Source organism: Pelophylax lessonae (assembly GCF_965119305.1).
Source record: "Pelophylax lessonae genome assembly, chromosome: 5".
Taxonomy (NCBI): domain Eukaryota; kingdom Metazoa; phylum Chordata; class Amphibia; order Anura; family Ranidae; genus Pelophylax; species Pelophylax lessonae.
In genome coordinates, this window is record NC_138772.1 from 132,685,349 (window position 1) to 132,708,098 (window position 22,750).

A 22,750-nucleotide genomic window follows, 5' to 3' on the forward strand; every position below is an offset into this window, starting at 1 on the left:
TTAAATATCTTTACATTTGATTGATATGATTAATTTTCTGGCTAGCTGCTTGTGTAGCTTAGAAAATCTTATTTAAACGCGACAATCGGCTTCTTCCTGTTCATCGACAACGCAATCTCCCTTTATCTGAATTTGCTAAACTGTCTTTTACTTCATAAAAAGGTTGTCGGTCTTTCTTAGACAGGCATGCCTAGACCTGCCCAGCCCTGCAACGCCCCCACCCCTCCTATCCTTCACCATGATCTCCTCCTGTCTTCATAGCCTCGTTTAGGCTAGCCGCTTCTCCTGAGAGAGAAAGAGGGGGGAGTCAATTGACCGGCGCAATATATGAAAGAAATAAGGTACAAAGGAACATTTTTGAAAGTCTAAAAGGATACAGATCCATTTCTATTGCTCATTACATGCGAGTAATGAGTTTTAGGCTGTTTCTACTAGTGCGACTTGTCATGTGATTTTGGACACTGTTGCATGGCAAGTCAACGCCCATTTATTTCAATGGCACCCGTTCCAATCTATGCAACTATGAAAATCAGTGACTTTGAAAAGGTGCCTTCACTACTTTGATGCGACTTTGATCCAGAGAGTGTAAAGTTGGATCAAAGCTGCACTCAGTCACACTCTAAATAGCACAACTTGAGAGTCGCACTAGTGGAAACTTAGCCACTAGGCTAGAGTGTGACTTTGAGCGCAATTTTGATCCAACTTTACACTCTGGATCAAACTTGCATCAAAAGTTGCATCAAAGTAGTGCAGATACCTTTTCTAGGTCGCTGATTTTCAAAGTTTCATAGATGGGAACAGGTGCCATTGAAATCAATGGGCTGTGACTTGTCATGCGACTTTGTGCCCAAAGTCACATGACAAGTCACACTAGTGGGAACGGAGCTTTAGTCTATGTTTCCACTATTGAGGTTTAGAGTGTGACTTTGATCCAACTTTACACTCCCTGGATCAGTTGCATCAAAAGTTGCATCAAAGTAGTGCAGGTGCCCTTTCAAAGTTGCATAGATGGTAACAGGTGCCATTGAAATTAACGGGCTTTGTGTGTCCAAAGTCGCATGACAGTTGCACTAGTGGGAACAGAGCTTTAGTCTGTGCCCACTATTGTGATTTAGAGAGCAACTTTGATGCGACTTTGAATCCAACTTTACACTCTCTGGATCAAAGTTGCATCAAAGCAGTGCAGGTACCTTTTTCAAAGTCGTTGATTTTTCAAATGTTCATTGATTAGTCGCACTAGTGGAAACGTAGACCTAGTGTGGTTGCTTGTACCATAATCATTGTAGACTGTGAGCTGAGACCCCAGAGCACTTCCAGCTACACTTAGTCCCCCCCCCCCCTGTCCAGCTCTCTTCTCCTATGGTAGTCTTCATTCAAAGCCCAGCACAGCTATACTGTATATGTGCCCCATGCACACTGGCTACACAGGAACAGGGTCCCTCCCTGGAAGTGATGTCACTAGCTTTCTGTAACCACACCCACTTGCTGCTCTTGAACTCAACAGGAAGTGGAATTGAAGTCATGTGACCGCACTAAATACTGCAAAATAAAGGTAGAAAAACTGTGATTTTTTCATGTTGACATATAAGGCTGAACTCAGCTCACATTAATGATTGCAGGGGAGAATTTAAGGTATTGAGCTGTACTTTGGCTTTAAGGTGTTTCCTTTTCATGTACTGTGGGCACAAAGATCATCAGAGCAATAAGTTCCATATTTTACTGTATCATTAAACAAAAAAAGTATTCTGCTATATCCTTCATTTTTATAATAAAGCAGGGCATAAACAGCATGAAACATGTTACAATTAAGGAGGATCCTACAGATAAGTTATACAGTTAAAACTAGGGCTGAACCAATCAACATAATCTATTATAAGTGATTATTGTTGTCAGCTGTTTTCATTATCAGTTAGTTGGTCAGCCAATTAGTTGGCCTGCATAAAGAATGCATTATTTGTTTACACAGCAGGAAATACAGTGCAACACACAGCTCAGTAAACTGTTCACACATGTCAGTATACACAGTGTAGCAACCATACAGCTCAGTACGTCACCCATATATGTCAGTAAGGCTCGGGTCACACTATTGCGATGCGGGAAGGCTGCGAATTCGCAGCCTTTTCCCGCATCGCACACGCACCCCCGGCAGTTCACACTGCCATATGCGATACGCTGGGGGTGTCAATGTAATCTTAACGACACCCCCAGTTTGATCGCATATCGCAGTGCGATCGTGCAGTTCGCACAGGATGGGATCGCACAAGTGTGAACCGCTGTGCGATCCGATCCTGATGCGGCTGCAAAAATGCCTCCTGTGCGTGTTTGCACCGGGTGCGATGCGAATTTAGCCATACAAACTGTATGGCTAAACTCGCACCGCACAGCTGATCGCATGTAATGTCGGAGCAGTGCGCTCCGACATTACATGCGAACCCGGCACTCGCATCAGTGTGAACCGGGTCTAAGTGCCTGAGAACTTGTGGGAAGTAGGAGCAAGTACCTGTCAGAAATAGGTACCCACTCCCAGCAAAAAAAAGCTATTGTTCAGCACCAGCATCAGAAGGAGATTTCCCCTTAATGTCTGGACATAGTTCTTTCATAGTGAAGCCGGGAAGGGGTAAAATGCCACACATGTGGTAACTACAGGGCAGAAGCCTGTTTAAAAGGGAAGTATGGGATTTTTTTTTTTTAAATCATGCTTCCCTAGGGGGATGCAGTATCGATCCAATGCTGCATCTGTCCCATGCGGCCCCTCTGAGCAGAGTTCACTGCGCTCACTGGAGTGCTGTGGAGGGGAAGGAGCAGCTAGCTCAGGCTCTTGGTTGTCTGAGAGGCTGAGCCAGGTGCCTTTCCAGGCTCTTGGGTGAATCCCAACCATATGGTCACAATCTTCCCCAGCCTGGATCGGCTCTGTGATGTCAGCTAAAAACAGGTTACAGGAGTGCAGAATGAACAGCACTCCTGTGATCCACAGGAGACGTACAGCCAAATGAGTTTTGGCTGTACTTCTCCTTTAAACATTAAATCTCAGGTTCCCCCCCAATTTTTTCCTCTTTCTGAGAGAGAATATACCACCTACTGCTATTGCATTGTCATAGTTTTGCACTCCACAATGACAGGGTTTAATGGTCTGGGCGATTGGTGTTATTTTGGGTGGTATATCCATGGGACACCTGCAGTTGTGCTGTAACCTCCTCCTTGCTTGTGGTGCAGTTCTGTGCCTACACAAACATTGCTCTACTGCACCTGCATGACCAATAGGACAATGCTGCACATGTCCCCTAGTTATGAATGAAGTTACTGTGTGTGCATACCCTGTCTCTTCAGCGTCATCAGAAAGATGACTGTTAAGCTGGCTATACAGATTCCTCCAGCTATACAGATTAACCACTTAAGCCCCGGAAGATTTTACCCCCATTCCGACCAGGGGGTATTTTGCGATTCGGCACTGCGTGACTTTAACGGACAATTGCGCGGTCGTGCGACGCTGTAAGCGAATTTGGCGTCCTTTTTTTCCCACAAACAGAGCTTTCTTTTGGTGGTATTTGATCACCTGTGCGATTTTTTGATCACGCGCTATAAACAAAAAAAAGAGCGTCAATTTTGCAAAAATAGCAATATTTTTCACATTTTTTTATATGAAATTCCCCCCCCCAAAAAATGTAAAAATCAAAATTTTTTAACATTTTCGGCCAATTTGTTTTATGCTACCTATGTTTGGTAAAAAAAATCGCAAAAAGCGTATTTTGATTGGTTTGCGCAAAAGTTATCGCGTTTACTAACAAAGGGAAAGATTTTTGTCATTTTTGTTGTTTTTTTTTTAACGCGTAATGGCGGTGATCTGCAATTTTTTTTTTTTTGCGGTACTGCGACATTGCAGCGGACAGATCGGACCCTTGACTGACACTTTTGGGGTTACCAGTGACATTACTACAGTAATCAGTGCTATACATATGCACTGTTACTGTAAAAATACACTGGTAGTGAAGGGGTTAACTTTATTTGAGAGGGAGGGGCTGTGTGTCTCCCTAGGGGCGTGCTTTCTACTGTGATTGGCTGTGGCTTCAGATGTATGAAGAGTGATCAACGGTTCTACATAGTAGAACCGTATGATCATCCTTCATACACCGGGGAGAATGACAGGCAGCTTGTTTACACAAGCCGCCTGACTTTCTCCCTCTCCCCCGACGATCGCAGAGTGACCGGCGGACATCGGGTCCGCCGGTCACACGCGCGGGGGAGGGGGGGGGGTGCGTGACCGCGCCTCCGGGGGGCGCGCTCGCTCCCTAGACCCTCACAGGCTAGCGACGTAGACCTACGTTGATTTGCCTGTGAGGGGCTGACTGCCGACATAGATCTGCGTTAGGCAGTCGGCAAGTGGTTAAGTGGATAGAGGAATTTCTTCTACTGGAACATTGTGTTCTGACCACGATATCTGCAGCTGTCAGACTAAACTGATCATCAGCTGCAGCCACTAATCAAGAAACATTGTCCAGCATGTCCCTTCGATAGGAGTTGATTAAAGGGTAACTCCTGTGAGTATCAAAAATGTGCATAAATACAAAATTATATACTATCAAGTGCTCCTTATAAGGTAAACCAATTAATAAAAGTTCCAAATCATAAATATATTCTCAGATTAATTCTTTCGAAGTGTGGTGTCTTTTGTCTTTCCAATCTTTTAACATTACGTGGTTGTCCCTCTCCACCACATTCAGTAATTCCTAATAAGTGGATGGCCGCTCACCTCAAAGACTGGATCTATACTCTCATATGGATCACTCAAGCCTATCAGCACAACTCTCTTTAGTGCTGCCACCAACGCTAATCAATCCGTAAAGAATCTCCTCCACGATTCCTCTCCACTTTGCCTCCCACGTTTCACTATATACAAACAAAGAACTCCCATCGTGTAAAATTGTAACCGTTTATTTAAAAGAAATCTATTAACACTCACATAATATCACAACAGTCTGCTCTGGATCAGACAACTACGCCTGCACATGCGCTCCTGGTCTGGCCGAGACACAGGGGCTGACATCACCCAGACTCCTCCCGATGCGTTGCATCACTACACACGTGACTTCATCAGGGGTGGAATCGGGTGTATAGGAGTCTTCTACTTATACTCTATAGCAATCATGGATTTTACTATTTACATCCTTCTGCGCTGTTGGAACTTGCATAGTTATTGCTCCAGCGGTAATACAATGTTATACATACGTTTAAACACATCCTTAGATTTTATTAAGACTAAGAAGTGGATTATCAAAACAGGTTGCTATATCACACCATTAAAAAAATTCTACAGTATCAGTTACACTGATGGTTATGCAAAAAATACAATAGTACTCGTTGCTACTCTATATTTAACACTGAATTTCGTAAACAGATCTAGGTTACTAATAAAATAGAGACCAATAATAAACACTTCATCAAAATAAACTGAATTGGACGACTAGAAAATTCATTTTTATACATAAAACCTTCAGCATTTGCTGTGCTACCTAATTCATTAAAATACCGCCCTCCGGTGGGTGGATCAAGTAAATGTTCCCATTTCGAACCGCCTTAAGGGTGATCTATCAACAACCTCTGAAGAGGTTCATAAAATATAGTCTAATGTACCTATTTTATACATAGGTTCTAAATAAAGCAATATGTCACTGTCCTCGGGTGGGAATCTCGTCAATTAAAAATATAATTTTAAAACCAGGTCAACCAAATGTTACTAATCCATTTCGGTAAAGTTATATAGTAGGGGATATATATAGTAGGGATATATATATATATATATATATATATATATATAATGTATGATATAATATCCTAATAGTAGACGGACAATAATCAATTAGGGGAATCTGTGCCAACCTAAAATATTAATAGTCAGCAATAAAGCAGCTTAAAACAAATTCTATGCTATCCCCCCCCCCCCCCCCCCCCCCAAAGGGGTTTAAAACATTCTTTCCCCCAGAAGAGTATTTCTGCTGGGTTTTAATATGGTGGGTGAGGAAATGTCTAGATACACTATGTCTTGGGTACCCTTTTTATAATGTTTTGTACATGTTTTCGTAATCTTTTCCACAGTGGTCTTTGTTTTTCCTACATAATGTAGGTGACTGCTACTTTAAAGTACATATACTGCTCCTTCTATTCTACAGGAGACAAAATCTCTGATCTTATGTTTTGTTTGTTCTAGCTGTATATTCTCTTTTCCTCCCTTTTCTTTAGTATGCTTTACAAGCATAATAGTAACATTTGTAAGACCGCTGTGCAAATATTCTGTGTGACAAAGTATTGCAACGCTCTCCATTTTATTCTCTAGGGTCTCTGCTAAAGAAAAAAAAATGTTTAGGGGGTTCCAAGTAATTTTCTAGCAAAAAATACTGATTTTAATTTTTAAACAAGTGTTAGAAATAGGCCTGGTCCTTAAGTGGTTAAAGAGAAAGAGAATTTTTTGTTAGTTGTTGGGGGGGTCTACTATATTTTTAACCAGTTTATCTTTGATTTTGGGTGCCCTTCTATAGATAAACTTTGTTTTTTTTTGGTAGTAGTGTCTCCAGTTGTCTGTCTGTCTTTAGTATCTCCCAATGCTTATTTTCCCTATTTGTTTATGTTGGACATTATAATCCAAGTTTGTGTGAAGAAATACACTTTAAAAAAAAATAGTAAAACCGTAAAGTTAACCCAATTTTTTTATATACTGTGAAAGATAATGTTACACGGAGTAAATAGATGCCCAACCTGTCGTGCTTCAAAATTGCTCACGCACTTGGAATGGCGACAAACATTGGTACTTAAAAATCCCCATAGGCGACGCTTAAAAAATTGCTACAGGTTACCAGTTTAAAGTTAGAGGAGGTCTGGGACTAGAATTATTGCTCTCACTCTAATGATCACGGTGATACCTCACATGGGTGGTTTGAGCACCGTTTACATATGTGGGCGTGACATGCGTATGTGTTCACTTGTGCGCACGAGCTCGGAGGTACGGGGCGCTTTCAATTTTCTAATTTATTTATTTATTTTTCCTTTTTTATTTTTACACTGTCCCTTTTAAACAATGTAAGTGTTCCTTGTAATATAAATAAGCAGGACAGGTCCTCTTTAACCACTTCCCGCCCGCCCTATAACAGAATGACGGCGGGAATGTGGTTGTGTTATCCTGACCGGACGTCATATGACGGCGGCAGGATAACACAGCTCTGGGCGCCCCCCGGGGGCGCGCAGAGCGGCGATCGGTGATGCAAGGTGTCAGTCTGACACCCTGCATCTCCGATCTCTGTAAAGAGCCTCTGACGGTCACATAGTAAAACAGGAACAGCCGTTGATCGGCTTTCCTTAGTTCGTCCCCTGACAGGGGGGGGGTCGGCACTGGTAATCAGATCATTGATTACCAGTGCAGACCCTCGGGGGGGGATGCCACTAGATCCACCAGGGATGCCCACCATGACCCCAGGGATGCCCACTATGGCCACCAGGGATGGCAATCAGGGCTCAGGGAGCCCCCCATTGCCCTCCCCATCAGTGCTGCCCGCCAGTGTCCTCCATATCAGTGCTGCCCACAAGTGCCCATCATTGCCATCCTTTAGTGTCGCCCACCAGTGCCCATTATTGCCCACCAGTGCCGCCTATCAGTGCCCATCAGTGCCGCCCGTCAGTGCCGATAAGTGCCGCTTCAGCAGTGCCCATCAGTGCTGCCTATCAGTGCCCGTCAGTGCCACCTATCAGTGTCCATCAGTGCCGCCTATCAGTGCCCACCAATGCTGCATATCAGTGCCGCCTATCAGTGCCTGTCAGTGCAGGCTCATCAGTGCAGGAAAAAACTTATTTATTTACAAAATTGTATAACATAAACAAAAAAAACTTTTTTTTTTTTTTCAAACTTTTTGGTCTTTTTTTTTTGTTTAGCAAAAAGGAAAAAACCCACAGGTGATCAAATACCACCAAAAGAAAGCTCTATTTGTGGGGGAAAAAATGACATAAATTTGGTGTAGGTACAGTGTTGCATGACCGCGCAACTGTCATTCAAAATGCAACCGCGCTAAAAGGGGAAAATTGGCCTGGGCAGGAAGGGAGGGAAGTGCCCTGTATTAAAGTGGTTAATGTGAGATCTGGGGTCAAAAAGACCTCAGATCTCACATCTAAACTTAAAAGCAAATGGAAAAAAAAGCCCTTTAAGGCTGTTGGAAGGAAGCAACGTATGATGTTGCTCCGGTCCTCCAACTCCATAGAGTCCAGTGGGGGTCCTCTTACCCTCACTCGATTTCCTGCACAGCACCTCAGAGGACCAGATCGTTTCCCCCGCTATCGATGGCTCCAGTAAGCAGAGGGAGTGGGGGGAGGGGGGGAACCTCCTCTTGCCGCCCATAAGTGATCCCGTGGTGAATCCACTGCTGGGACCCCTATTTATGTGAAAGAGGACCACCGAGCGAGTAAGAAAATACCGGGGTTATGGCAGCTATCTGGTGCCACAACCTCGGTATTTAACGTCAAAATACCAACGTAAAACTGCGGTGGGTGGTCTGGAAGTGGTTAATGAGACTGGATTCTTTCCATGTAAACAATACTATGCTTGTAAACGTACTAAAGGAAATAAAGGGGGGAAAAGAGAATTTACAGCTAGAACAACTAACAAAACATATAAGATCAGAGATTTCCTCTCTGTGGAACAGAAAGCGAAGTATATGTACTTGAATGTAGCTGTCGCCTACAATATGTAGGAAGAACAAAGAGACCGCTGTGAAAAAGATTGAGAACGTGTACAAAACATTATGAAAGGGGACCCAAAACATAGTGTATCTACACATTTCCTCACCCACCATAAAAAAAACCTAGCATAGTTACTCTTCTGTGGGATAGAAAGTTTTAAACCCCATTGCAGAGGGTGTAATAAAGCCATGACCCTTAGCCAGAATGAGTCTAGATGGAGTTTTGGGTTACAGACATTGACGCCCCTAGGGCATAACATAGAATTTGATTTAAACTGCTTTATTGCTGATTATTTATGTTGACACAGATTCCCCTAATTGAATAATAATGTCCATCTACTATTATGATAATAGTTAAAATACCGCCCTCCAGTGGCTGGATTAAGTAAATGTTCCCATTCCCAACCTCCTGAAGGGTGCTTTATCAACAACCTCTGAAGAGTGTCATTAAATATAGTCTAATGTACTATTTTATACATAGGTCCTATATACATCTAAATGAAGTAAAGTGTCACTGTCATCAGGTGGGAATCTCTCTCAATGAAAAATATTTCTCTTACGTCCTCCAACAGTCGCCGCCCATTCACACAGTCTTCACTAATGGGGTATTGCTTCCTCTCCACAGGAGTTTCTAGGCATAAGACTTGTAAAATAACAATTTATCTACATAGTCACACCCATGGGGGCTGTCCTTCTAGTCCAATACCCCCCTACAATAGCCATCCCAATTCAGTTTGTCTTCTGCCTAGCTTAGGAGTGGATAGGCTTCCCTGTGCTGAGGCTACACTCTCAGCCTTCCTCTTTTTTTCTTTTATGATTTATTTTCTGAAAATGTCATTTTTCTTTACTTTGCTTGCTAGCTGTTTATTTTATCAGCACTAGTTAGTTGGATCTTCGTACGAAAACGGCGTTTGCGGAGCTGAGAATCGGACTGACCGTCCTGGTTCCCCAGGACAGAGGGTCAGATGGAATCCCAGCCCGTTTCGCAGGCTATGTGTTCGCCCTTGCCTCGCAAACGACCCGTCCCTGTCCATCAGGGATGCAGCCATGTGAGGTGGCTACCTCACTGGACACAACATAGGTTTATCCGTGCACTACTAGTGTCCTACGTTTCTGGCTGGCGGCACTCCCCTGCCATCTGAGGGTGGGCAGTTTCCCTATTGATATGAGGCACCCCACGCCATTGGGTACAGGTAAGTACATTCTGTGTGGGGCCTCTGTCTGGGGTCGGCAGTCCTGTGTGTCTGTGGTGTCCCCTGTGTCTGTGCGTTTTGGGCTCCCTGTTCCCGGTCCCTGCGGGGGTTTTTAGTCTCACAGCAGCGCTGTCGGGGATTGGGGGGTTCCTCTTCTGAGGTCACTTTAGGGTGCTTGGAGGTGCAGACACATGCGGCGACCGCTGCGGGGTTAAAAACCGCCGGTCCGCTATTTTAAGTGTGGGCAGCATGTCTGGCTTCATTATGGGCGTTTATGCAGCATGCTATGTAGTGATTTTGGCGCCTTGCGGCGCCATCTTGCGTGGGGCAAACGATCGTTCCGCGCACATGTCGGCGGCCATCTTGCCGAAGCCTCCCATTAGTTTCCATAGGCATCCATTTTCCCTTGGTCTGCAGCCTCAGTTCAGCCTCCAGCGGTGACATCACTTCCTTCTTTCTCACAGAGCCGACCGAAGGAGCTGGTAACACACTGTGGGGTTCTGTCCTGCTGTTCCTTTCCTGTCCCATTTTGTGCAATCTTCCTGGTCAGTTTTGTCCCTGCGGGTGGTCTGTGTTCCACAGTCTCTATAGCGGTGCGCTGCGGGGTCCGCAGCGCTCTTAAAGGGCCAGTTTTAAAAAAACTTTTTGTTTCTGTTATGGAATCCCAGAACAGCAGATTCCCTCCAGCTTTGGTGGGGGATTCAGGGTCCTCTGAATCCTCTAACCAGACTAATTTGGCGGCGTTCTATGAACTTCCATTTAGGAGACGGACACACTGTCACTGGCAGGCTCTCCCTATTGTCTATCTATTGAGGTGTGATGTGGATTGTGTGAAGTCTGTCTGTTCCATTGTTAAATGTTAATGACCTCACATTGTTTCTGTCCAGATGGCTAAATAATTCAGGTTAATTCTATTTCTGTATACAATTTCATCTGCATATGATAATGTAATCAGGCAACCCCTGACCTCTGTGTGGTAATCTGATCAGGAGGGGGAGGTCCATGCTGTATATAAATTCTGTGTGACTGTTCAATAAACAGTGATTCCAGTACAAGCTAAGTTGTTGGCTAGCTTTGTATGTTGGGGCGGCTGGGAAAATCTGGTATATATGCTCATGACTGGGAGGAAGCCGTATACTGACGGAAGTCAACAAGTACAGTGTGGGTTGAGGTTCCATTACAAGGGGATATATATAATATATGACCTGGTAATATCATAATAGTCATATATTCTAAATATACTCCTACTATACTATACTATAGGGGGATATATATAGCCCCCTACTAAACTTTCCCAAATTGAATTGGTAAAATTTGTTTGCTCTGGTTTTAAAATAAGATTTTTAATTGATAAGATATTCCCACCCGATGACAGCGACACTTTACTTTAGTTAGATGTGTATATATAGGACCCATGTATAAACCAGGTACATTTAGACTATATTTTATGACACTCTTCAGAGGTTGTTTTATAGATCACCCTTCAGGAGGTTCGAAATGTAAACATTTACTTGTTTGGCTGGTCTCCGGTTGGGGTCCATGATTGTGTAGCCCGATGATGTCATGGGGGGCCATTTTCCCCATATAAACAGGGATGGCGTCCATGATGATGCTGGGTTCAAATTCTCGGTGCTCCTCCGGGTGGTAGGATGAGTCCTTGGGGGTCCCTGTTATCTCTCTCTGCTGATAGGTACCCTGAGCCTCGTACTCTAATGGGGTTTCCTTATGTGCCTTATTTTGACAGGTTTTCCTGTAAAGAATGGGAACAACCAAAATGACCCTTTGTGGTCCCCAAACGTTCTGCTGTACGTTATCCTTTTGAGGAGCCTCTTTAAAAAAGGTGGACTAGTTCACCAGTGGTGGAACCTCTTGTTTTCAGGTTGAATAAAGCAACCATGATCCCAGTAGAGGAATCCCTTTCCTTTAGGGACCTGGCTGACAGGAAAGCAGGGGCTGTGGCATGTTTGCTATGGCTGGTTCAGCATTACGGCCAGTCTTTGCCTCAGCCCTGGTGTCTCAGACCCTAACTGAATGGGCCAAGCTTTTGGGAGGGCCCTGGGAGTGAGCAGATCCCTGCTGTTTATGTTGATTTAGCAGGCCAGTTGGTTCATGGACTGTAGTTTGTGATGCAACTTTGAATACAGCTGCTCTGCTGTCCAAACTTTCTGTTTCAGCGGTGGTGATTAGGCGTGTGCTGTGGCTTAAAGCAGACCAAGCCTCTAAGAAAGCTCTCATTGATCTGCCCTTTCAAGGTGATCGTCTGTTTGGGGCTACCCTGGATGACATCATTAACGGTATTACAGGGGAGGAAGAGTACCTTTCTGCCAAAGTCAAGGAAAGGTAAGGAGCCTCGTCGCAGACAGGGGTTGTCCTTCTCCGCCCATAGAAAATTATTTTGTGCATTTGGGGCGGAGAATAAGGGAAATCTTTTTAAATCTTCCCTGGGAGGTTCCAAGCAACCTTGGTCTGGTGATCCTAGAGCTAGCTTCTCCGGACGAGCAGACAAGACTCCTTCAGCATAAAGGTCTGCCCTCACCCATTATTGGGGTGGATGCACCTATTCACTGGTTTCCGGCCCCGTGGACTTTTGTGAGTGTCAAGGAGATCTGCGAAATGTTTCTTTTGGGGGTACCCAGAAAGGAGGGGCAAAGTTTTTTTTTTTTTTTTTTTTTTTTAAGGTCCTGAGTCTACTTGTGTTGATTTAATTCCTGCAAAGGTTCAGGTGATGTCCAAACTACCTAAGGTCCCCCCGTATCCCTGTCCAGGAAATTGATTTACCTAGGTCTGATTTTTATTCTGACCAGGGTGGTCCTTCCTCTGGACAAATTTCAGGATCCACAGGCCGTGATTCACCGGCTGCTGTCACACAGACAGTTCTCTCTCCGATTTGCGTACAAGTTCTAAGTCGGGTGGTATCCACCTTCAAGACAGTTCTGTTTTCACAGTCCTCCACAGGAGGATACCGAAGTTCATGACGAGGTCAAGAGGTCCTCTGACAGACGCTGCAGGCATCCAAGGGCCACAGTAAGGCTAGTATCATCCTCCGCTCAGGCTTCTTCCGCAGTTCCTGCGAGAAATCAAGAGCGAGGATATTCCAATCATCCTGGGGGCCATAAACAGCCCTTGAGGGCTTCCTCTCAGAAAAGACAAGTTGTCTCAAGGGCTAATATACCATCCTGCTTTACGGTCGCTGGTTTTAATGGCTTAGCTATTGAAAGCCAGGTACTGAGGGATAGAGGATTGTCTGGATCAGTTATCCCTACTATGGTGAAGGCACGGAAGTAGTCTTCCAGCAAGATATACCATTGTACGTGGAAAGTGTATATTTCTTGGTGTGAGTCCATGTGTCTGCCTTGGCAATCTTCTTTCATTGACCCCTAGCCATGCACTCTTTAGTTCGCACCTTCATGTAGAGGGTTCGACATGTGGCTCCACCTGTACGGTCTCTTTTGCCGCCACGGGATTTAAATTTAGTACTTTTGGTTCTCCAGAAACCTCCAAAATATTTGGGAGATTCCCTGGTCTACGTTATCCCAGGAGGTGACATTCTTGGTGGCTATTACCTCAGCCCGCAGGGTATAAGACTTGGCGGCATTATCCTGTCGCAGTCCCTATTTGATGGTGCATAGGAATAAAGTGGTCCTCCCTGTACATCATTCCCGCCCAAAGTTGTCTCTGACTTCCATTTGAATGAGGACATTGTGTAGCCTTCCATGTGTCCCAAGCTGGCTTATCCCAGGGAATTTGCCTTGCATACCCTGAATGTAGTTTATGCGATTCGGGTGTATCTGGCAGCTACTGAGTCCTTTCAGAGGTCAGACTCACTTTTTGTGGTTATGGATGGAACAAGAAAAGGGCTGGCTACTTCGACTACCATCTCCCGATGGATCAAACAAATAGTGACTCAGGCCTATTCCATTAAATGTCAGGTTCCACCTTTCCCTGTCAGGGTGCATTCTACTCGGGCGCGGAGTGCTTCTTGGGCCTTCCGTCATCAGGTATCAATATTGCAAGTTTTCAAGGCGGTCACTTACCTTCACAAAATTCTATAAGGTAGATACTTTGGCATCTGCGGATGATTCTTTTGGCCACAAAGTTTTGCAGGCTGCTGTTTAAGAGGAGCTGTTCCCTCTTGAGGGGTGGTGTTCTTTAAACTTTTATTTTTTCAGACGGGGCTCCTGTGACCCGGTTAAGGGCATTTATGTTTAGCCTTGGGTTATTTTTCCCCACCAGTCATTTTCCTTTTGATACTGCTTTTGGACGTCCCAGTAGTTATGATTTTTGGAGCTCAGTGTCCGTCGAACGAAAGCGAAAATGGGATTCTCTTACGTTCATTGACGGACACAGCTGCATATCTTCTTTGACCCTTGGGCTATGCTGCTCTCTCCACAGTAGTATGACTAGGCGGAAACAAATTTGACTACGCCCCTAGGGCAGTCCCAGGGGCTATACTCCCACTTCCTGCCATAGGACTTCAGTTTTTTCTGCCTAGTCAGGAGTAAAGACCTGGTTCCCTGTTGAAAACTTTTAGTCCTGGAATTTTTTTCCTTTTCTACATTGCATTTTTTTGTTTCGTTTTCACAGGAACAGAAAATTATAATCCACTGCTGGACTGGGCAACACACTGGAAAGTTAATCTGGAGGCTTTACTTTTTCCCTTTACAGCTTTCAGAGTTTATAAAAGACCCCTCCACCCTCCCCCAACCATATATTTTCTGAAAGCACACGGCCCGTAGAATAAAAAGAAGGTACTAATTTTTAGGCACCGCTGTATTTGCGCAAATGTTTATCAAACCAACATTCTCACTAAAATGGACTAAAATCATTAAATAATTTGTCGATCACAGGTGCAGTGCTCTGCAGGCTCCTTAGAAGAAAAAATTATGCACTTTTTTTTTTTTACCTGCAAAAAAGTGCATGTATTTTTTTTTTTTTTTTTTTGAAAAGGTGAAATATCCTTTAAAGCAGAATTAAAAGCAATCTTAAAAATAAAATGTAAGAAATTGCACCTGGAAGGAAGCTTTATGCCGTTCTATATTAGTATACATCACATATTGGTACATTTTGGCAGACTTACCAGTCAATGAATCCCCTCTAGTGCTGTGGTGTCTGCTTTCGGCTGTTACGTGCACTTACACCTTGTTCAAACTCTTCGAATGCTTGGCTGGCTGGGATACAATGACATCACTCCTGTGTATGTGCATGGGAGTCCTATCATTACAGCACAAAGCGGTGCCACAATTGTAAGCAGCGCATGCACGGCGCAGTGTATATTCGTACTGTCCGGCAGGGAGAAGCAATGACAGAACAGACCAACACGGTCTCTTCTGTCATAAAAATTCTGTCTATTTACTTTTACTTTAGGCTTAGTAAATGTGCAAATATATTGCAAATGTGTGACGTTATAATAGAGCTTTTAAAGCATTTAAGATAAAATGTTTTGTTTTTGCTTTTTCTGATATAATTATTTTTGTTTGCAGAGTCTTTTAGAAGCACATGACATAGTTGCATCCAAATGTTATGATTCTCCCCCCTCAAGTCCAGAAATGAATTCTGCAATGAACAACCAAATTGCACCAGTTGATGCCATTCGCATGGTTGGAATTCATAAAAGAGCCGGGGAACCTTTGGTAAGGAATCCTTCATACAATAAATATTATAATTGTCACCTATTGTGGTATAAAATTACCGTTTTACATTCTTCTAGCAGACTTTTAAACTACAATTTGAGGTTTGTATTGATGTTCATTTTTTAGCTTTTAACCCTGTTGCTGCCAGATATTAAAAAAAACATTTTTTTTTTTTTTACCTAAAAGCTACTGCTTCCATTAGACAAACCGATTCCTTGTTTTTCCTTTACCACCTCAAGGGGCACCCTGCTTCAAAATCCATCATTGCATGGCAGGTAGGGAACTTGATTGCACGAGCCTATGTTCTCAAACAAAACCCCGTCCTGCAACAGATCTGCAGGAGTATCCTGGGCCCTTAGGCACCAAGTCTCTTGGTCAACTGTGTAAGGCTGCCAACTGGTGTTGTATTCATATTTTTCCAAAAGTTTTACCAGTTGGATACCTCATCAGCCTTTGGCACTAAGGTTCTTACAGCAGTACTCTGCACTTAGGGAAGAGTGGTTTTTGACAGATGTTACGTTCGTGGCCCTGTACTGTACAGTTGGGACAATAGGAATGTTGCCTGTAAATTCAATAGTTTAAAGTACAGTACAGGACACAGGCCACCCTCCCGATCTCTCCTTGTCGCTACATTGTTTGCTACAATACTGTACCCAGGAGAGGACTCGGTGGGGAAGGGATATAGAGCACGCGCCCCAGGGGTCTTGCTGGCAAAAGCTTGCCTGTGTCCAGTCATTTGAAGGCACAAGCCTATAACCCATGGTGTATGAATAAGTTGTACTGTACCCAAGATATGGAATTTCTAGGTAAGAAAACAGACAAGCTGATCAGAGCAGAGACACCATTAAACTAGCAGCCATACAGGGGGAGCACTTTTTTCGGGAGTCAACTGACTCAAATTTGCATTAGGAAACAATAACCGTGAAGCACAGTTATTGTGCAAAGCAGGAAACGGAGCCTGTAAATGTAATATGCGAACATAGTTGCCCCTATATACAACCTGTACAGAGAATCAAGGATTGTAAAACATTGAAAATATTGTTTGCAGTGGCTATATATTACCTTGTAATGACCATAGTCGCTGCACTTTAAGTCTTTGCTAATGAGTGTTGTGAATATATTACACAGCAGTGTCCACACTCATGTAATGCGGCAGTAAGATTAAAAACAGTTTGCGCCACATTTACACACATACCAAGCTTTATCAAATCATAGCATTGCCTTTTATGTTTCCATCTTTGTTAGCTTTGATAGATTTCACACACTGCTGAGGATTGAATTGCTCTTCATTTCCATATTATGCTCTTCAAATAGAAAACCAGAGACAGGCATGTTGTATATTCAGATTTTACCACCTAAAGACCTGTATTTTAAACCCCCTTCCTGTCCAGGCAATTTTTAAGTTTTCAGCACTGTGGGTACTTTGAGAATTACTCAGTTGTGCAGCACTGTACCCAAATGAAGACTGCGTGAAAGGTAGTGTCACTGTATAGTATACAGTGCGTTTGAACAAGTATTGTTACCCATTGAAATTTTCCACATTTTGTCATTTTTAGAGTTGAGCGAACACCTGGATGTCCGGGTGCTGCCGAACTTGAAAAAAAATGTCCGGGTTCGTGACCCGAACTTTACCCCGATCCCGAACCCCATTGAAGTCAATGGGGACCTGAACTTTTGAGCACTAAAATGGCTCTAAAAAAAAACATGGAAAGGGCTAGAGGGCTGCAAATGGCAGCAAAATCTTCTTAAGAGCATGGCAAGTGCTCTGCAAACAAATTGGTGCTTTTTGAATAGCAGATTAGAACAGCGGTGTCTAAACACTGTATGTCACAGTAAAATATGAAGGAAAAAATGTTTTTTTTTTTTTTTAAATCCAGATTAAGCAGACACATATGCACTGAGCTTGCATTACATGGCCTCCACACGCCGCCAACCTAACACCCCTCCTCACTGGGCTCAGGTCAGGGCAAAAAGATTGTGCACTGCACTCCCACACAATAAAATCGATGTAGATCGCTGTCTGATTAAATAAGATTCTTCCTATTCTTTCCCTGAAAGCAATCTCCAGCCTTCTCTACAATAATCTCCTATATCTCCCTCAGCAGCATCAGGAACCTCTCCCTACAGTAGTTAGGGCAGAGTGACGTGCGGCGCTATGACTCCAGCTAGAGGCTGGGTCACATGCTGCACTGGCCAATCACAGCCATGCCATTAGGCTGTGATGGCTTCTAAGGGCAAACTAGTTAAACGCTTGTTGATTGGCTGCCCTGCAGCTGTTGAAACCGCGCCATTAAAACCGTGCCAAAACATGAAATAAATTACCGAACAACGGACTATATCCCGAACATACAGTGAAATGTTCGGGTCCGGGTACCGAACACCCAAAAGTCTGGTACGATCCCGAACAATACAGTCCGTGTTCGCTCAACCCTAGTCATTTTACAACCAAAAAATTGAAATTTATATTTTTGGGATTTAATGTGATGGATCAACCCAAAATTACACAAAATTGTGACGTGGAAGGAAAATGATTAATGGTTTTCCAAATTTAAAAAAAAAAAAAAATATCTGAAAAGTGTGATGTGCATTTGTATTTAGCCCCCTTGAGTCAATACTTTGTAGCACCACCTTTCGCTGCAATTCTTTTGCGGTATATCTCTTGGGGTATGTCTCTACCAGCTCTGCACATCTAGAGAGTGAAGTTTTTGCCCATCTTTTTTGAAAAATGGCTCAACCTCTGTCAGATGGAGAGCATCTGTGAACAGCAATTTTCAAGTCTTGCCACACATTCTCAATTGGATTTAAGTCTAGAGTTTGACTGGGCCATTCTAACACATGAATATGCTTTGATCTAAACCATGGGTCCTCAAACTTTTTAAAAAGGGGGCCAGTTCACGGTCCCTCAGACACTGTTGGGGGCTGGACTATAGTTTGAAAAAAAAAATATGAACGAATTCAATGCAGAGAGACCATCGTGCCCCCTTTCAATGCAGAGAGACCATCGTGCCCCCTTTCAATGCAGAGAGACCATCGTGCCCCCTTTCAATGCAGAGAGACCATCGTGCCCCCTTTCAATGCAGAGAGACCATCGTGCCCCCTTTCAATGCAGAGAGACCATCGTGCCCCCCCTTTCAATGCAGTGAGACCATCGTGCCCCCCCCCTTTCAATGCAGTGAGACCATCGTGCCCCCCCTTTCAATGCAGAGAGACAATCGTGCCCCCCCTTTCAATGCAGAGAGACAATCGTGCCCCCCCTTTCAATGCAGAGAGACCATCGTGCCCCCCCTTTCAATGCAGAGAGACCATCGTGCCCCCCCTTTCAATGCAGAGACCATCGTGCCCCCCCTTTCAATGCAGAGAGACCATCGTGCCCCCCTTTCAATGCAGAGAGACCATCGTGCCCCCTGTTTTAATGCAGAGAGACCATCGTGCCCCCCCCTTTCAATGCAGAGAGACCATCGTGCCCCCCCTTTCAATGCAGAGAGACCATCGTGCCCCCCCTTTCAATGCAGAGAGACCATCGTGCCCCCCCTTTCAATGCAGAGAGACCATCGTGCCCCCCCTTTCAATGCAGAGAGACCATTGTGCCCCCCCTTTCAATGCAGAGAGACCATCGTGCCCCCCCTTTCAATGCAGAGAGACCATCGTGCCCCCCCTTTCAATGCAGAGAGACCATCGTGCCCCCCCCCTTTCAATGCAGAGAGACCATCGTGCCCCCCCCCTTTCAATGCAGAGAGACCATCGTGCCCCCCCCCCTTTCAATGCAGAGAGACCATCGTGCCCCCCCCCCCCTTTCAATGCAGAGAGACCATCGTGCCCCCCCCCCCCTTTCAATGCAGAGAGACCATCGTGCCCCCCCCTTTCAATGCAGAGAGACAATCGTGCCCCCCCCCTTTGAATGCAGAGAGACCATCGTGCCCCCCCCTTCAATTCAGAGAGACCATCGTGCCCCCCCCCTCAATTCAGAGAGACCATCGTGCCCCCCCCTTTCAATGCAGAGAGACCATCGTGCCCCCCCCTTCAATGCAGAGAGACCATCGTGCCCCCCTTTCAATGCAGAGAGACCATCGTGCCCCCCCTTTCAATGCAGAGAGACCATCGTGCCCCCCCTTCAATGCAGAGAGACCATCGTGCCCCCCCTTCAATGCAGAGAGACCATCGTGCCCCCCCTTCAATGCAGAGAGACCATCGTGCCCCCCCTTCAATGCAGAGAGACCATCGTGCCCCCCCCCCCCTTTGAATGCAGAGAGACCATCGTGCCCCCCCCTTTTAATGCAGAGAGACCATCGTGCGCCCCCCATTTCAATGCAGAGAGACCATCGTGCCCCCCCCCTTTCAATGCAGAGAGACCATCGTGCCCCCCCCTTTCAATGCAGAGAGACCATCGTGCCCCCCCTTTCAATGCAGAGAGACCATCGTGCCCCCCCCCTTTCAATGCAGAGAGACCATCGTGCCCCCCCCTTTCAATGCAGAGAGACCATCGTGCCCCCCCTTTCAATGCAGAGAGACCATCGTGCCCCCCCTTTCAATGCAGAGAGACCATCGTGCCCCCCCTTTCAATGCAGAGAGACCATCGTGCCCCCCCTTTCAATGCAGAGAGACCATCGTGCCCCCCCCCTTTCAATGCAGAGAGACCATCGTGCCCCCCCCCTTTCAATGCAGAGAGACCATCGTGCCCCCCCCCTTTCAATGCAAAGAGACCATCGTGCCCCTCCTTTCAATGCAGAGAGACCATCGTGCCCCCCCCTTTCAATGCAGAGAGACCATCGTGCCCCCCCCTTTCAATGCAGAGAGACCATCGTGCCCCCCCCTTTCAATGCAGAGAGACCATCGTGCCCCCCCCTTTCAATGCAGAGAGACCATCGTGCCCCCCCCTTTCAATGCAGAGAGACCATCGTGTCCCCCCTTTCAATGCAGAGAGACCATCGTGTCCCCCCTTTCAATGCAGAGAGACCATCGTGTCCCCCCTTTCAATGCAGAGAGACCATCGTGTCCCCCCTTTCAATGCAGAGAGACCATCGTGTCCCCCCTTTCAATGCAGAGAGACCATCGTGTCCCCCCTTTCAATGCAGAGAGACCATCGTGTCCCCCCTTTCAATGCAGAGAGACCATCGTGTCCCCCCTTTCAATGCAGAGAGACCATCGTGTCCCCCCTTTCAATGCAGAGAGACCATCGTGTCCCCCCTTTCAATGCAGAGAGACCATCGTGCCCCCTTTCAATGACCATCGTACCCCCTTTCTATGCAGAGAGACCAGTGTGCCCCCTTTCAATGCAGACAGACCAGCGTGCCCCCGTTCAATGCAGACAGACCAGTGTGCCGTGCCCCCTTCAATTCAAAGACCAGTCAGTGCACTTACCTGCGGCGGTGGCGTCTCCTCGAGTCCTCCCGCCTCCTCCTCGGCCAATGGCATGAGTTCGTCTTTCGGCCAATCAGGAAGCTGGGCTCGGACCCGCTTCCTGATTGGCCAGGAGGAGGATCCGTGTGACAATAGCGAATTTTTATTCGCTATTGTCACACAAATGGGTGGGCTAGGGCGCAGTGCTCTGTGTCCCGGGTCCACCCTTTTCTGAAGCCTATTGGAGCCTCTGGCTCTAATTAGGTGATTCAGGAATAAAAAAACAATGTGAATGATACATCCCGGCCAGCGGGCAGGGTTCAGGACCCTGGCAGGCGGCATGCGGGCCGCAGGCCGTCATTTGAATACCCCTGATCTAAACCATTCCATTGTAACTTTGGCTGTATGTTTAGGGTTGTTGTCCTGCTGGAAGGGGAACCTCTGCCCCAGTCTCAAGTCTTTTGCAGACTAACAAATTTTCTTCTAAGATTGCCCTGTATTTGGTTCCCTCAATCTTCCCATCAACTCTGACTAGCTTCTCTGTCCCTGCTGAAGAAAAGCATCCCCACAAGGCCCCATGAGGCCAGGCCAGATTTGTATAGTGCACGACTAAAGGCCCGTACACACGTTCAGATTGTCGGCCGACGACCGATCGGCCGATTTTCGGCTTGTTAGTATGATGCTTCCGACAGCGCACTTTCGGCCGAACAGAATCTGTCGTGCAAGCATTAAAATTTTTGTATGCCGACACCAGAACTGCCGATTGTTCGCCAGTCAGTACAGATTTCGGCCGACACAGCAGATTTGCAAGACTGGGCATGCTCCGAAAAGAAAAAACACAGGGAAAATTAACCATCACATGACATCACTTCTGCAGTCGGCGGACAAAATTCGTGTGCAGTCTTTTGCACTTTTCAGCGGACAGGACAGCCCGGGGACAAAAGATGGCCGATCGGTCGGCCGACGATCAGTACGTGTGTACGGAGCTTTAGAGTTGTCATGTGGACAGATTCCCCCACCTGAGCTGTAAATCTCTGCAGCTCCTCCAGAGTTACCATGGGCCTCTTGGCTGCTTCTCTGATTAATGCTCTCCTTGCCAAGCCTATCAGTTTAGGGGAACGGCTATGTCTTGGTAGGTTTGCAGTTGTGTCCTATTCTTTCCATTTTCGGATGATGGATTGAACAGTGCTCTGTGAGATGTTCAAAGTTTGGGAATTTTTTTATAACCTAACCCTGCTTTAAACTTGCCACAACTTTATCCCTGATATTTCTGGTGTGTTCCTTGGCCTTTATGATGCTGTCTGTTCAGTAATGTTCTATAACAAACCTCTAAGGGCTTCACAGAACTGCTGTATTTATACTGAGATTAAATTACACACAGGTGACTTCTGAAAGCAATTGGTTCCACTATATTTTAGTTGGGGGTTTTAGAGTAAAGGGGCTGAATACAAATGCACACCACACTTTTCAGATATTTGGAAAACCATTTTCTCTTTCGTTCATTGACGGACACAGCTCCTGATTCTTCTTAACCATTGGGTTATACTGCCCCCTACAGGAGTAGGATACTAGGCAGAAAAAAAGCTGGACAACGCCTATGGGCAGGCCCGTGTATACACCCACTCTCAGCTATAGGCACTCAGTTTTTTTTCTGCCTAGTCAGTAGTAAGGACCTAGTTCCTTGCTGGAATCTCTGGTTCTGGCAATTATTTCATTTTCAATAGATTTTTTTTCCCTCTTATTATTTTGTTCCTGTGAGAACTACAATCAAGTGCCGGACTGGGCAACAAACTGGATGATCTAGATCCTTAGGGCCCCGCCAGTGAGCGCTTGCAGACTGCAGCTCCGCGCTAGGTCGGGTTTGACATAGCCCCAC

At 45.5% G+C, this 22,750-nt stretch overlaps 1 protein-coding gene across 3 annotated transcripts in view; it reads left to right on the forward strand.

Annotated features, from left to right (window-relative positions):
* Positions 1-22,750, forward strand: part of PALS2 (protein associated with LIN7 2, MAGUK p55 family member) — a 311,218-nt gene that overhangs the window by 152,166 nt on the left and 136,302 nt on the right. For all 3 annotated transcript variants that reach the window (XM_082259378.1, XM_082259377.1, XM_082259376.1), the window contains exon 4: positions 15,388-15,537. In XM_082259378.1, the coding sequence (XP_082115504.1) occupies positions 15,388-15,537 (150 nt within the window). The remainder of the gene's footprint in view (positions 1-15,387; positions 15,538-22,750) is intronic.